Source organism: Dendrobates tinctorius, unplaced genomic scaffold, assembly GCF_039654945.1.
Source record: "Dendrobates tinctorius isolate UK_male_01 unplaced genomic scaffold, ASM3965494v1 ptg000155l, whole genome shotgun sequence".
In the NCBI taxonomy this organism is placed as follows: domain Eukaryota; kingdom Metazoa; phylum Chordata; class Amphibia; order Anura; family Dendrobatidae; genus Dendrobates; species Dendrobates tinctorius.
Window position 1 is genome coordinate 7,464,531 of NW_027361822.1, and position 12,738 is coordinate 7,477,268.

A 12,738-nucleotide genomic window follows, 5' to 3' on the forward strand; every position below is an offset into this window, starting at 1 on the left:
GCAACATGGTCCAGCCTGCACACATTTGACAAACATTATAATATCCAGGCTCAGGCCTCGCCAGTTGCGAGCCTGGGTAGAAGGATTCTCCAAGCAGCGGTGGCGCACCTTTTAAACAAGAGGTGCATGTAGCTTGGATCGGTGAGTTAATATCCCACCCAGGGACTGCTTTAGGACATCCCACAGTATCTGTGTCCCCCAATGAGGCGAAAGAGAAACATGGATTTTTGTGATAACTCACCGTAAAATCCTTTTCTCCGAGACGCTCATTGCGGGATACAGCACCCACCCTATTAGCCAGTTGGCTCGGTTTTGGTTTAGTTAATACGCATTTATTTATGTGATATAAGGGTGGTCCTTTTCTGGACATGTTGTACCTGTATTAAGGCTGATTTTGTTGTCCTCCTACTGCATTGGCACCAAACTGAGTTCCGCCCGCAATAGAGGCGAGGGTGTATACGACGGAGGAGGAGCTAACCTCTTTTTTCACTTAGTGTCAGCCTCCTAGCAGCAGAAGCATACACCCACAGTATCTGTGTCCCCAATGAGTGTCTCGGAGAAAAGGATTTTACGGTGACTTATCACAAAAATCCATGTTTCTGATCTGTTCTGTTCTTCTCAATCAGTTCACATGACTTATGCATCTGTCTGTGATTTTTTTCAGTATTGGTTTCAAGGTGGAGATCTGGCCCATATTAATACTACAGAGACATATGTGAGGGGTGATGTGTGGTGTAAAGAAGAGATTCCTACATATGACTACCCAGGTGAGTAGTAGCCTCAGAGGTCACATATACTAGTCCATCACTTTTAGGGTATATTACACAGCTATTTTAAGTTTTTTTTAGCTGCAATGTTTAAATAAGTAAAATTGAGGTAGTGCATTTTTCACAGAGAAAAAAAATATGTGGTCGATTTACTCACATTCAGTTTTTAAGTCAATACACACGTGATTTCTGAAGCTAATGACTGGCCATAGCAGAGGCGCATTGGTCACCGTTAAGGGCAGTAATTAGTCATATGTCTGTACGGCTGGAAGAGCAAGTATACAGACTGGCGAGGCACCTGGGCATCATTGGAGGAAGAATGACTGGTTATCCGTAAGATTCCCCTTTCTGATAAGATTTTCCTTTATTTGAACAGATTTTTTTCTTCCCCTTTTTCCAAGAACTATAACTTTCCATCAACATAGCTGCGTGATGAATTGTGTTTTGAGGGACGAGTTGTAATTTTGAATGACACCATTCATTTTGCATGTTTTCTGAACAGTGAGTACAGATGATCAGATTGCATCACAGAGGTTCGAGTCTCATTTCCTGAAATTAATGGGTTCACACAAATTCGAACATTTTGAGAGTTGATTCATGGTGCGCAAAAAATGCAAACATTTCCCGCATTGCTGATGCATCAGTGAGCTGGCTAAAATAATTTTGTGTTGCTAAGCAGGGTTCCCCATAATGCCTTGCAGCTATGACATCGTACAGATTATTATACCTTGTTAGAGGGTTGGTCAGTACCTGGGCCATCACAAATCAGCATTTGCTAGTGGAGCACAGTTTGTACAGCCGAGTCATTTTCCATCTTCAGAGTCACTGGGTAAGTCTCTATTTCCTGTCGAGTGTAAGCTCTTATGATCAGCGGGGTTCTTTCTATTTCATATAAAATATACCGTATTTTTCGCTTTGTAAGATGCACTTTTTTCCCCCAAATTTGGGTGGAAAATGGGGGTGCATATTACAATGTGGATATACCTTATCTGTGCTGCAGGTGTCTGGTGCTTGCCGCCGCGCTCTGTCCCCCTGTGCTTGCCGCCGATGTGCTCTGTCCCTGGTGCTGCCGGGTGCTGCAGCTGCGCTCTGTCCCCTGGTGCTTGCCGCCGCTGCGCTCTGTCCCGTGATGTGTGGGGGGGCTCTGCCGTTCCATCCATGCTTTCCTGTGCCTGTGCGGTGGATTCCTTCTGGGAAAATGGCCACCGCGCATGCACAGATGGAAATCTCGGCACTGAAATCTCGGGAGATGAGATTTCAGGGCTGAAGTACCGGGGGACAGAGCGCGGCTGCAGCATCCGGCAGCACCAGGGACAGAGCATGGATTATAAGAAGCACCACCATTTTATTAAAAAAAAGTTTTTTCCTATTTTTCTCCTCAAAATTTGGGGTGTGTCTTATAATCCAGAGCGTCTTATAAAGCGAAAAATACGGTACACTCTTATGGTCAGTGGGGTTCTCTCTCTCCTATAGAGAGTAAGCTCTTATGGTCAGTAGGGTCCTCTCTCTCCTGTACAGTGTAAGCTCTTATGGTCAGCGGGGTCATCTATCTCCTGTACAGTGTAAGTGCTTATGGTCAGTGGGGTTCCTGCTCTCTCTCCTGAACAGTGTAAGCTCTTATGATCAGTGGGGTCCTCTCTCTCTCCTATAGAGAATAAGCTCTTAAGGTCAGCGGGGTCCTCTCTCTCCAGTATAGTGTAAGGTCTTATGGTCAGCGAGGTCATCTCTATCCTTTAGATTATAAGCTCTTATTGTCAGCAGGGTCCTCTTTGTCTCCTGTTGAGAGTAAGTTCTTATGGTCAACAGGATCCCCTCGCTCTCTCCTGTAGAGAATAAGCTCTTGTGGTCTGCAGGGTCATCTCTCTCTCTCGCCTGTAAAGTGTAAGCTTTTATGGTCTGCAAGGTTCTCTTTCTTATCTTTCCCATGTGTATTTTACCAGGAATTACAAGCTTTACAACATTGAAATTCATGTGAATTTATTGACATGAATCAAATTTTTAGAGAAAATTGTGCTAAGTTAACGAACTCGAATTTCAAAAAATCCCCTCATCTCTAATGGTGAACTGACATTTTTATTGATACAATTTTTGGATAGATACATCTTTATCGAGTCACACCAAACGAAATACTGCAATGGTGCCCTTTGTAGTTTTTATTTATCTTGACTTTTACGGATGCAGCCATATTAAATGTTTTTTTACTGTATTTATATTTATTGGGTGAAATGGTGTTAATTAAAATTTTTGTATTCACTTTAGATTTTTAAAAACCCTGTTTAACTATTTTTTAGTCCCTTCAGAGACTGGAACCTACAATCGTCTGATTGGTTGTTCTATATACTACAATACAATAGAATCGCAGCATATAGAAAAAATCTCAGTTTCCTATGAAGCCCAGCCACGGGCTAGTCTTCACCTGAGTACTGTCATAGCAGACAATTCTGCCTGCATCAATCAATCTTCTGCGGCACTCATATTGGAATAGCAGATCCCTTGATATTATATATCTCTCTATATTCAGTCAATCTTCTGCCATGTCAACCCATTGAAACCCTACGGTGGGTGTATGAAAACGAACTTTAAATGCCACTGTCAGGGATTGACAGCAGCAGTTAAGTGGTTAATAGAAGCAAACCAGCATCTTCTAGATATGAAGCAACTTCAACTCCTGAGCTTGCATTCACACTAGGACCCAAAATTGGACTTACCAGTAACTACAATGTCAATAAGTGTTGAACGCAAGATCAAATCTAAAGTAAAACAGAAGCTCTTATAGAAAACAATTTAAAATCTGTGGCTTAAGAAGGAATATTTGAAATAATTGAGAATCCGCAAACATGTTTGAATGCTCAACTTGTAGCATTGCATTGACCTGCATGATAAGTCTTGAGTAGAGCTAGCCATTGTCTCCATTTAGATTTGTTTTCCTTATCCTTTGGAATGTGGGTGATAGGCCAAAAATAAACCTAACTTAATTTGCAATTATCTGCACAACACATACCAAACGTTGAAGAAAACTGTGCATCTTTGACAGAGACTATATGTACTTGTAATCCTTGGGGCAGACTTGCCGTACTAAGTGCACCATTTTGGAAAATTTATACACAATCACTCAACTAACTGTACAATCAGATTTTTTTTTATTGAAAGCCCAAGATCGTGCTCTCTTTACAAAGTGGTCTTAAAAATGTGATGGTGCCACATTAAAAAAAAAACATACACAAGGAAGACTTCTGTCAGCCCACTACAAAAACAGAAGGGCCCCCAGAAACCATTCCATATTCCTCTGAGCCAGAAGGCCACATCGAGGGACTGAAACAAATGGCTGCACTTTGCTGGAGCTCAAGGAAAGTCCAAATTGTCCTCCTAGCATTCATCTGGGCTGTCACGTGAAACTGGAAGCCGATCTGGATTGGCCTCCCGAAAGAGGGTAGCCTGAGGTTGTGCAGGGGCGTGTGAAACTTAATGGTTGCACACTCCCCCCTAGATCGTTCAGTAGGGAACCTCTAAGGGGACCGCATCGCAAGAAGTCCTTGTAACGGACACACGTGCAAAAATAAATGTGACAACCAGTAAAAAATATTAAATCTATAGTGGAAGGTGTTTTCAGTGTAAAACTGACCAGACTCTCGACCTGGAAAATAAAAATTACCCCATCCTTGCCATAAGGCCCGGATTGACGATGCGTGCTTAAATAAAGTAAGTGTAAAAGGTTGAAGTGATAATGCAAAATGCCAAAATTCAATTGGGGTTCCCAATTACAGTGAATTAACCCCTTCACAGTATTTGATGTACCTATACATCATGGAAGCAGTTCCCAACTGATGAAGGATATTTACACGATGGCATTTGGGCTCAGCTAACATGACAGGTGAGACCAGGCTTTCCCAGCCAGGAGCGGTTCCCGCATCACCTCTGGCTGGATAACCCCCTAAATGCTGTGATCGATATCGATTGCAACATTTAGGAGGATGAGAGAGGGAGGGGGCTTCCTCTCCCATCTGGCCAGATCATTGACATGATGACATCCAAGTCACCAAGCTACGGAGAGCCTCTTAAACCATGTTCTAAGAGGCCTCTGTCAGTGCAGCACTGACAGGTATAAAGCATTGCAATTATACCAGCAATCAGAGGTCATAAAAGTTAAAGTCCCATAGAGAGACTAAGTAAAAACAAAATTGTAAAAATATATTAAAAAATTAAAACTAAGAGATCACAAAATAATAAATAAATATATATCACCGCATCCAAAGCAACCTAAACTATACAACTGTCACACAAGTTAACCCCTTCAGTGAACACTGTAAAAAAACCAAGGCAAAAAACTATCGCCATTATACCACCGAACAAAAGTGTAATAAAACGCAATCAGAATGGTAAATGTAAATAAAAATTGTATTTCTAAAAACGCCATCTTGTCCTGCCCAAAAAATGCTGCCACACAACTCCATCAGTGCAAAAACTAAAAAAAGCTCTAGCTCTCAGAATAAAGCGATTCAAAAATAATTATTTTTTCTATAACATCATTTTTATTGTGTAAAAGGTCAAAACATGAAAAAATTCTCTAAATCTGGCATCAACGTAATCATACTGACTCGAAGAATAAATCTTCCTGAACAATTCCTGAATTGCTGTTTTTTGGTCATTCTGCCTCCCAAAAATCACAATAGAAAGCAATGAAAATATGTCATGAGCCTGAGAATGGTCGCAATAAAAACGTTAACTCGTCCCACAAAAAACAAGCCCTCACGTGAATCTGTCAGCAGAAATATGGTAAAATTCTAGCTCTCAAATGGTGATGAAAAAAATAGTTTTGCAAAGAAAAAAAGTGTCTTTTAGTGCATGACAGCAGCCAAACATAAAAAGCCGATATAAGTCTGGTATCGCTGTAATCGCACCGACCCGAAGAATAAAGTCGTCTAATCACTTATACCACACGGTTAACAATGTAAAAAATACATAAAATCAATTCTTCACCTTCTATTGATTTGCTCATTTTGTCTCCCAAACATCTAAATAAGGTTTGGCTCACATTTATCCAGTGCTCTATGCTGAGCGCTTACAGGTTTCCCTGGAAATATCTGAAATGCGTGATACAGATGGAAACCCAGACGGAACATTCGCTATAATGAGGCAGATGGAGACACTGTGGAAGCTGTCTGGCTTATGATCCAGCGGTGTCCGTCTTTTTAAGTGTATAAAAGTGTGGTTAGACTCAGTTTTGTGCACACCTGAAAAGTACACTAGTGATTAGTGATAAGCGAATGTGCTTGGATATAGCACGTTCATGCTCGTGTGCTAACAGAGTGTCTTTGGCATGCTCAAAAATATGTTCAATTCCCAGCGGATGTATGTCTCACAATTGTTTGACAGCCGCAATACATGCAGGGAGTGCCTGGTAGGTTAAAAATGCTCACTACACCACAAGATGAATTCCTCAAGAGGTTGTTTACAAAATTAGGTCACTTGAGATGGTTTCTGCTCTTTTTTCATGTTAGGTGCATTCACAGTCTGTTACAGCCAAAATTACGCTTCATAATTCAATTGGAGCTACTTCGCAAACAGTAGTTTTTCACCACATATGTGGTATCACTGTACTCAGGACAAATTGCATGGTCCATTTTCTCATGTTACCCTTGTGAAAATGAGAAATTTGTAGCTGAAACAACATTTTTGCTGGAAAAATTTATGTTTTCATTTTCCCGGCTCAACGCTATAAAAGTGCTCACTACACCTCTAGGTAAGTTCCATGAGAGGTGTAGTTTCCAAAATGGGATCACTTGAAGGGTTTTCCAGACATGAGGGGTTCTGCAAACACAACACGATGTCCGCTAATCATTCCAGCCAATATTGCGCTCCACATGTCAAATGGTGCTCCTTCTATGTCAAGCCATCCTGTGCGCCTAAACAGTAGTTTTCCACCACATATGTAGTTTCAGCATGCTCAGGAGAAATTGTACAACAAATTGTATGGTCTAGTTTCTCCTTTTACCCTTGTGAAAAATTAAACATTTTGGGCAAAAGGAACATGTTTGTGAGAAAAATGAAATTTTTCATTTTCAAGGCTCGTTTAAAATTCTGTGAAGCACGTGTGGGTTTTGAAGCTGCTCACCCCACCTCTAGATATGTTTCTTGAGAGGTGTAGTCTCCAAAATGATGTCACTTGTGGGGAGTTTCTACAATTTAGGCACATCAGGGGCCCTGCAAATGCGACATGGTGTCCGCTATCTATTGAAGCCAATTTTAATTTCCCTTCTGAACCCCGTCCTGCACCCAGCAGTTTTCCACGACATATGTGGTATTGCCATACTCGGGAAGACTTGAAGAACAAATTGTATGGTTCATTTTCTCCTATTACCCTTGTAAAAATGTAAAATTTGGGGCTAAATGTCGGAAAAATGATCATTTTTTCCTTCCACATTGCTTTAATAACTGAAGCACCAAGAGAGTTAATAAACTTCTTGAATGTGGCATTGAGCACTTTGAACATTGCAATCTTTAAAATGGTATCACTTTTGATAAAATCAATATAGAACAGACGGCGCTAAGCGTGGTACACAAAATACAACAGCAGCAAGTTTTAAGGGCAAAACCACTTAGTTTGTCCAATAAAAATTAAAATATAACAAAACTGTAAAATCTCGCGCTAAAGTGAGTACCTAGACAATAACAATTAATAACATATAGCAGGAATGATAAGTGTGTGTCTCTATGCAAAACTGAGCCAAGGGTAAGTTACCTTTCTGTGGTGAATAGTGACATATGAGCGCTGGAATCGCAGGGATATTGCTTTGCAGGCAGGTAACTTTAAGGTCCTTCACATGAATAGTCCATATAGAGCGGTACCTGATATCGTGGATCAAAATGACCAGGATTCTAATGGAAGACGTAGTTCCGGCCGGTGACTAACGCCTGTCTATGGCTCTGTGATGGCCGCCTGTATAAGGTACAGACGCCGCGCTAGGGAGAAAGCCTGCAAGGTGCAGAGACCCTGCAGGACCTTGCGTGACGCCACAGTCATGTGATAGATCACGTGACAGGCTAAGGAGCGCTCAGGGGACCAAGAAGATTTACCTACGCGTTTCGGAATCTCGGATTCCTTCCTCAGGGATGGCCCCATAGAGCCCAGATTCTTCTGATATATCCTATGCCACTTTGAATAAACTTTATACATTAGAAGCAAATAGTTCAATTTCGCTATTCAGACCGTTCGGGATCAGGGTATCCAGTTCAAATATCCATTGGCTCTCTTCTCTGGACATTTGGTGTATAAAGTTTCCTTCCCTCCAACTCCTGTTAACCACTTTGATCCCAGTGAATTTAGTGTCTTTAATGGAACCACTATGATGTATTAGATAATGGTTAGAAAGGGGATGACCTGTGTATTTTTTACAAATATTCCGCAGGTGTTCCCCAATTCTAACATGAAGCTGACGTTTGGTGCGCCCTATATATAATTTGCCACAGGGGCATGTAATACAGTATATCACCCCCTTCGTGTCACATGAAATGAAGTCTTGAATGGCCACTACCGTGGGCCCGTTGGTGACAGAAAACTGCTTTCTAATGCTCAATTTCTTACAGGGTGCACACTTCCTACAGGGAAAAAAAACAAATGGATGTTGCTGTAGGTGGAGGTTTGAGGCTTCTGTAGGATTTAAAATGGAGGGGGCTATCATATTCCCCAAGTTATTTGCTCGTCTGAAAATAAACCTCGGATAGGCTGGTGATACCTCCCCAATGATTTTATCATTCCTCAATATTCTCCAATGCTTGTTTACAATTTTTCTAAAAATATTGCTATTAGCATTACATTGAGTGATAATTTGGATTTCCTCCATAATGTTATTTCCAGTTTTTATTTTATGTTGGAGTAACTGTTCACGTGGTATGCTACCCACTAGATCTCTGGTATTTTTCAGGGATTGAATATCATACCCTTTTTGGAAAATATTTTTTGTTAAGGTGGCATTCTCATCGTTAAAATCTATCATCTTGGAGCAGTTCCTATGAGCTCGTATAAATTGGCTCTTTGGGATGTTAATGAGTCAACTTGGGAGGTGGCAGCTATCTAAAGAAATATAGTTATTAGAGTCCATGGGTTTGTGGAATAATTTCGTCTGAATAGTGTTGCCCTCTAAAAAAAATTTTTAGATCTAAAAAATTAACTTCTTTAAAACTGGTGGTAGCCGTAAAATTTAAAAAATAGCAATTTTTATTTAAGTCATTGATAAAATCAAAATATTACTTCCTTATATACTATAATCCAGCATGGGAAGGGCTGTGAAGAATATTGAGGAATGATAAAATCATTGGGGAGGTATTACCAGCCTATCCGAGGTTTATTTTCAGACGAGCAAATAACTTGGGGAATATGATAGCCCCTCCATTTTAAATCCTACAGAAGCCTCAAACCTCCACCTACAGCAACATCCATTTGTTTTTTTCCCTGTAGGAAGTGTCACTGTAAGAAATTGAGCATTAGAAAGCAGTTTTTTGTCACCAATGGGCCCACGATAGTGGCCATTAAAGACTTCATTTCATGTGACACGAAGGGGGTGATATACTGTATTACATGCCCCTGTGGCAAATTAGATATAGGGTGCACCAAACGTCCGCTTCATGTTAGAATTGGGGAACACCTGCGGAATATTTGTAAAAAATACACAGGTTATCCCCTTTCTAACCATTATCTAATACATGATAGTGGTTCCATTAAAGATACTAAATTCACTGGGATCAAAGTGGTTAACAGGAGTTGGAGGAAAGGAAACTTTATACACCAAATGTCCAGAGAAGAGAGCCGATGGATATTTGAACTGGATACCCTGATCCGGCACGGTCTGAATAGCGAAATTGAACTATTTGCTTTTAATGTATAAAGTTTATTCAAAGTGACATAGGATATATAAGAGGAATCTGGGCTCTATGGGGCCATCCATGCGGAAGGAATCCGAGATTCCGAAACGCGTAGGAAAATCTTCTTTGTCCCCTGAGCGCTTCATAGCGCTCCTTAGCCTGTCACGTGATCTATCAAGTGACTGTGACATCACGCAAGGTCCTGCAGCGTCTCTGCACCTTGCAGGCTTTCTCCCTAGCGTGGCGTCTGTACCTTATACAGGCGGCCGTCACAGAGCCACAGACCGGCGTTAGTCACCGTCATTGGTCATTTTGATCCACGATATCAGGTATCGCTCTATATGGACTATTCATGTGAAGGACCTTAAAGTTACCTGCCTGCAAAGCAATATCCCTGCGATTCCAGCGCTCATATGTCACTATTCACCACAGAAAGGTAACTTACCCTTGGCTCAGTTTTGCATAGAGACACACACTTATCATTCCTGTTATATGTTATTAATTGTTATTGTCTAGGTACTCACTTTAGTGTGAGTTTTTACAGTTTTGTGGTATCACTTTTGGGCATTTTCTGTTATATTATGCCCTTCAAAATCACTTCAAATGTGATGTGGTCCCTAAAAAAATGGTTTTGTAAATTTTGTTGGAAAAATGAGAAACTGATGGTAAACATTGTCAGCTATAGCGAAAAAACGCCAGAGGATAAGTAATTCTCAGGGGTTATTTTTACTTATTAAATTAATGAGCCTATGGGCAAAAGTTTGTTGAAACATGAAAACCCCCTTATGGCAGTATTCTAAAATATTAACACAATTTGTTTTATTTTTGGCAGATTACTGTACCAGGAATTCAGAGGAACAGCTGATACTTTCAGCTTTTAAAGCAGAGGATGGTGGTATCATACCATATATATATGAAGAGCACGCCATTATTCCAGATATGAATTCAGTCCTTGACACAAACAATCTATCCTTTGATCCTTACCTACAGGTCCTATTTTCTGATTCATCACAGACTGTAAAGCAAAACAAAAATAACAGAAGGGATGGCGAACACAAAAGAACTTTCACAGGAAAGAAAACATTTATATGTTCAGAATGCGGGAAATGTTTAAAGGATAATTTTGCTTTAGTAATACATAACAGAATTCATACAGGGGAGAAACCTTACTCATGTTCAGAATGTGGGAAATGTTTTAGGACTAAGGACAAACTTGTTAGACATCAGAGAATTCACACAGGTGAAAGGCCACATTTATGTTCAGAATGTGGGAAATGTTTTAGGACTAAAGCAAAACTTGATAGACATCAGAGAATTCACACAGGTGAAAGGCCATTTGAATGTTTAGAATGTGGGAAACGTTTTAGAGAAAAATTCAGACTTTCTACACATCAGAGAACTCACACTGGTGAAAAGCCGTTTTCATGTTCAGAATGTGAGAAATGTTTTAATTATAAATCCGTTTTAGTTGCACATCAACGAATTCACACAGGGGAGAAGCCGTATTCATGTTCAGAATGCGGAAAGTGTTTTACCCAAAACTCTTCTCTGTTTGCACATCAAAAATCTCACAAAAGAAAGAAGTCAATTTCATGTCTAGAATGCGGGACATATTTCACCAAGAAATCTCATCTTGTTAAACATCAGAGAAATCACATGAACAAGTAGCTATTTACTATTGTTTTTATGAAAAAAACAACCCATTTCACTAGATTACACTAGGAAAAACTAAAACAGTTAAAGTGAAGTCACACTTCATATTAGGGAAAGCATTGTGCATGGCTGCTGCCTTTTTGGTCAGAATGATTCTTGACATTGTTCTCTAATCTTTTTGTCAACAAGTTATTTACACACATGGTCAAAATTGTTGGTGCCCCTCATTTAATGACAGAAAAACCCACAATGGTGACAGAAATAACTTGAATCTGACAAAAGTAATAATAAATAAAAAATCTATGAAAATGAACAAATGAAAGCCAGACATTGCCTTTGAACCATGCTTCCACAGAATTTAAAAAAAATAAAACTCATGAAATAGGCCTGGACAGAAATGATGGTACCCCTGAAAATAATGTGACAAAACGGACACTTTAAATCAAGGTGTTGTCATGATCCCAGTGCAGGTTTTTGAGCTGCACGTCAGGGGTTAATGTAAGGAGCTCAGTGCAGGTTTTGACCTGCACACCTGGGGTTAATGATTGTGGCCTCTTTCTTGTTCTGGGAGAGCTTCTTAAACACCTGGGAAGCTTCAATCCCTGCCAGTTATACTTTTGCCTTTGGCCGAGTGTGCTGACCTCTGTGTGCCTGTGCTTTGCTATAGCTTGTTTATACGGTTCTGACCCGGTTCTTTTTCCCGTTGTGAGTTTGCCTGTTAATTCTGTACTGTGCTGTCCTCTCTGTGTATGACTCATTGCCTGTGACCTGACTACTCTCTGCTCGCCCCTCTTGTACCTTGCAGCTATCTCTGTGTAAGACTCATTGGCTACGTCCTGACTATCCTCCCTGTCTATGCCGCTTGGTAACTTTGTCTCGCAGTTACCCTGCTAGGAGTTCTCTTGCAGCTCCTAGCTCTCTGGAGTTTAGGCCACGCCCCTAGCAGTCACATGCTTCAGGTCCTGCTGTTCTGAAGTACGCATCTACTCGGCTGCTGCCCGCTCGACAGGTATCTTTGAGCACAGTTCGCTTTACTCAGGACACGCGCACTGGCTCAGTGAGCAAGTTCAGTGCCGTGTTCCTGACAGGTGTGTCCACTAATAAGCATCATAGATGTCTACAATCTTGGAATCAGTGAGTGAGCCTAATTGCTGCTTTCAACATTTAAAGAAGATGTCCGGATGCTCCCCCAATAGATTAGATTTCATTACAGAATAAGGAACCGATATTAAAGGGGTACCTAGGGGTGATAACAATATGACATCCAACTAGTTTTAGGCAACCTCAAATGTGACGTCTTTTAAGTTGGCCATAATGGAGAGTTTGATTTGTTCAAATTGAAAATAGTGCTGGCGAGGTAGATATTTCTCTAGACATTCTGCACATGTTAGCCATCTCAATTCAGTTGGGTGGAGAACATGAGAGACGTTATTTATTCCCGCCTGTTGCCATTTAAAAA

The 12,738-nt window shown here is 40.6% G+C and overlaps 1 protein-coding gene across 1 annotated transcript in view; it reads left to right on the forward strand.

Moving 5' to 3' along the window:
* LOC141051171 (uncharacterized) overlaps positions 1–12,738 on the forward strand; it is a 218,882-nt gene that overhangs the window by 162,663 nt on the left and 43,481 nt on the right. The window contains 2 exon segments of the mRNA XM_073548036.1: positions 665–767; positions 10,459–11,290. Coding sequence (XP_073404137.1) covers positions 665–767; positions 10,459–11,290 — 935 coding nt within the window.